The sequence below is a fragment of the Myotis davidii genome, unplaced genomic scaffold (genome assembly GCF_000327345.1).
Source record: "Myotis davidii unplaced genomic scaffold, ASM32734v1 scaffold187, whole genome shotgun sequence".
Taxonomy (NCBI): domain Eukaryota; kingdom Metazoa; phylum Chordata; class Mammalia; order Chiroptera; family Vespertilionidae; genus Myotis; species Myotis davidii.
In genome coordinates, this window is record NW_006383018.1 from 8,114,058 (window position 1) to 8,116,333 (window position 2,276).

At 37.0% G+C, this 2,276-nt stretch overlaps 1 protein-coding gene across 1 annotated transcript in view; it reads left to right on the plus strand.

Annotated features, from left to right (window-relative positions):
* Positions 1–2,276, plus strand: part of GLCCI1 (glucocorticoid induced 1) — a 65,764-nt gene that overhangs the window by 31,078 nt on the left and 32,410 nt on the right. The window contains exons 5-6 of the mRNA XM_015558261.1: positions 393–545; positions 2,148–2,230. Of these exons, the coding sequence (XP_015413747.1) occupies positions 393–545; positions 2,148–2,230 (236 nt within the window). The remainder of the gene's footprint in view (positions 1–392; positions 546–2,147; positions 2,231–2,276) is intronic.

Consider the following 2,276-nt stretch of genomic DNA (forward strand, 5'->3'; position numbering starts at 1 on the left):
TCAACCAAAGGACTTGTATGCATGCATATAAGCCAAACCAATGGACATGGACAACAGGGGGGTGAGAGCATGAGTCGGGGGGGAGGAGATGGGGGTTAATGGAGGGGATGAGGGCACATTTGTAATACTTTAACTAATAAAGAAGTTAAAGTGAAAAACAAAAACAAAGTGTATACATTATACATACAGTCATACCTATATACTTGCATAACGGATTATTTTGATTGTGATTTTCACATTCCTTATTTTAGAACCTAAATTTCTGTATGTGTATCTGAACTTACATTGTTTTGAAAGGTCATTGTGTTTCTAATTTCAGATTTACCATACTCTTTACTTTTGATTTCTTTGACCACAAATAATTTGGTACTACCTTATCTTCTGATTTGTAGGCTACTGGATCAAGATCAGTCCCTATGCCTCTGTCAAATATATCAGTGCCAAAATCAGCTGTTTCACGTGTGCCCTGCAATGTAGAAGGAATAAGTCCTGAGTTAGAAAAGGTATTCATTAAGGAAAATAATGGGAAAGAGGAAGTGTCCAAGGTAAGTTTACATGGAATGTTTGAATTCTTTTTTAAAAAATATTGTTAACTGTCTCAAAAGTTCTTTTTTGGTAACAGTTTTAAATGTAATTCACATACCATAAAGTTTACATGTTTAAAGTGTACAATTCAGTGGTTTTTAGCATATTCACAGAGTTGTGCAACGATCTGTACAATTGATTTTGCAGCATTTTCGTCACCAACAAGAAACGCCATACCCTTGAGCAGTCATCCCTCATTTCCCTCCAATGGTCCCAGCCCTAGGCAACCACAGATCTACCTTCTCTGTTTAAGGACTTGCCTGTTCCGGACATTTCATATAAATGCAAGCATGTACTATGTAGCCTTTTGTAACTGCTTTTTTTATCCACTTGTCAGAAGTTTCACTTCTGTTTTAACCTGTATAAGTGCTTCATCCCTTTTTATTGCCAAATAATAGTCAGTTGTGTCTGGATCTTATGTATCCCGTCATCAATTGGTGAACATTGGTATTATTTCTACTTTTGGGCTATTATGAGTAATGCTGCTATGAAATTGATATACCAGTTTTCATGTGAGCATGTTTTCATCTCTCTCGGGTTTATACCTAGGGTAGTATTGTTGGTATGGTATCATGGTACCTTTTTGTTTAACCTTTTGAGGAACTGCCAGACTGTTTTCCAAAGTGGCTGCAGTATACCATTTTACATTCCCACCAGCAGTGTATGAAGGTTCTAATTTCTGCATCTTCACCACCACTTGAAATTATCCGTTTTATTTTAGCCAGCCTAGTGGATGTGAAATGGTATCTCGTCATTGGGACTGAGAGGCATTTCCTGATGGCTAATGATGTTAAACTTCTTTTCATGTGTTATTGACCATTTGTGCATCATCTTTGGAAAATTGTCTATACTTTGCCCCATTTTAAAATTAGGTTATTTTTCAAATATTGAATTGTAAAAGTTCTTTGTAAAATTCTTTATTTTCTAAATAAAAGGCCCTTATTAGAGTATTATTTGGAAATATCTCACATTCATTATTAGAAAATTTGAGTAATTTGCAAAGGAAATAGAAAACATTGTTTGTTCCTGGCCTTCAAAATTAAAATAAGAAAGAACAAACAGAAAAATGTATGCTTGTGAATATTAGACTTTAGTTCTTATTGGCAAGTAAAAGTGATTTCTTGAGCAGTTCAATGAATTCATTCAGTATAAATTTACTGAATGTCCACTGTGTGCCAGACCCAGTAAAAACTCATTAGTCGCGACACTCGTAAGTCAAGGCCCCACTGTACTTGCCATTTGGGATTCAGTGTTAAAAGAAGTCTCTATCCTTGGGGGATATTGTGGAAATGCTGACCTACAATACATATAGAGTGCTGCATCATTTTAAAGACAATTTACCCATAGTACTTTGAACCCTAAAAACTTTGGGATATGAAAGAAATTTTTTGTTCAATAAAGGTAACATGCAGAATTTAAGACACAAGATTGGTGCCTTTATTCTCATAAGAATCACTGATGCTGATAGTGGAATATGACATCAGAGGAAACACCATGTGTTTTCTGTGTGAAGCGAGAGTATGCACTGTCATTCACATGTGTAATGGTTATTCCTCCTGCAGCCTTTGGATATTCCAGATGGCCGAAGAGCTCCGCTCCCTGCTCACTACCGGAGCAGCAGCACACGCAGCATCGACACTCAGACCCCCTCTGTCCAGGAGCGCAGCAGCAGCTGCAGCAGCCACTCACTC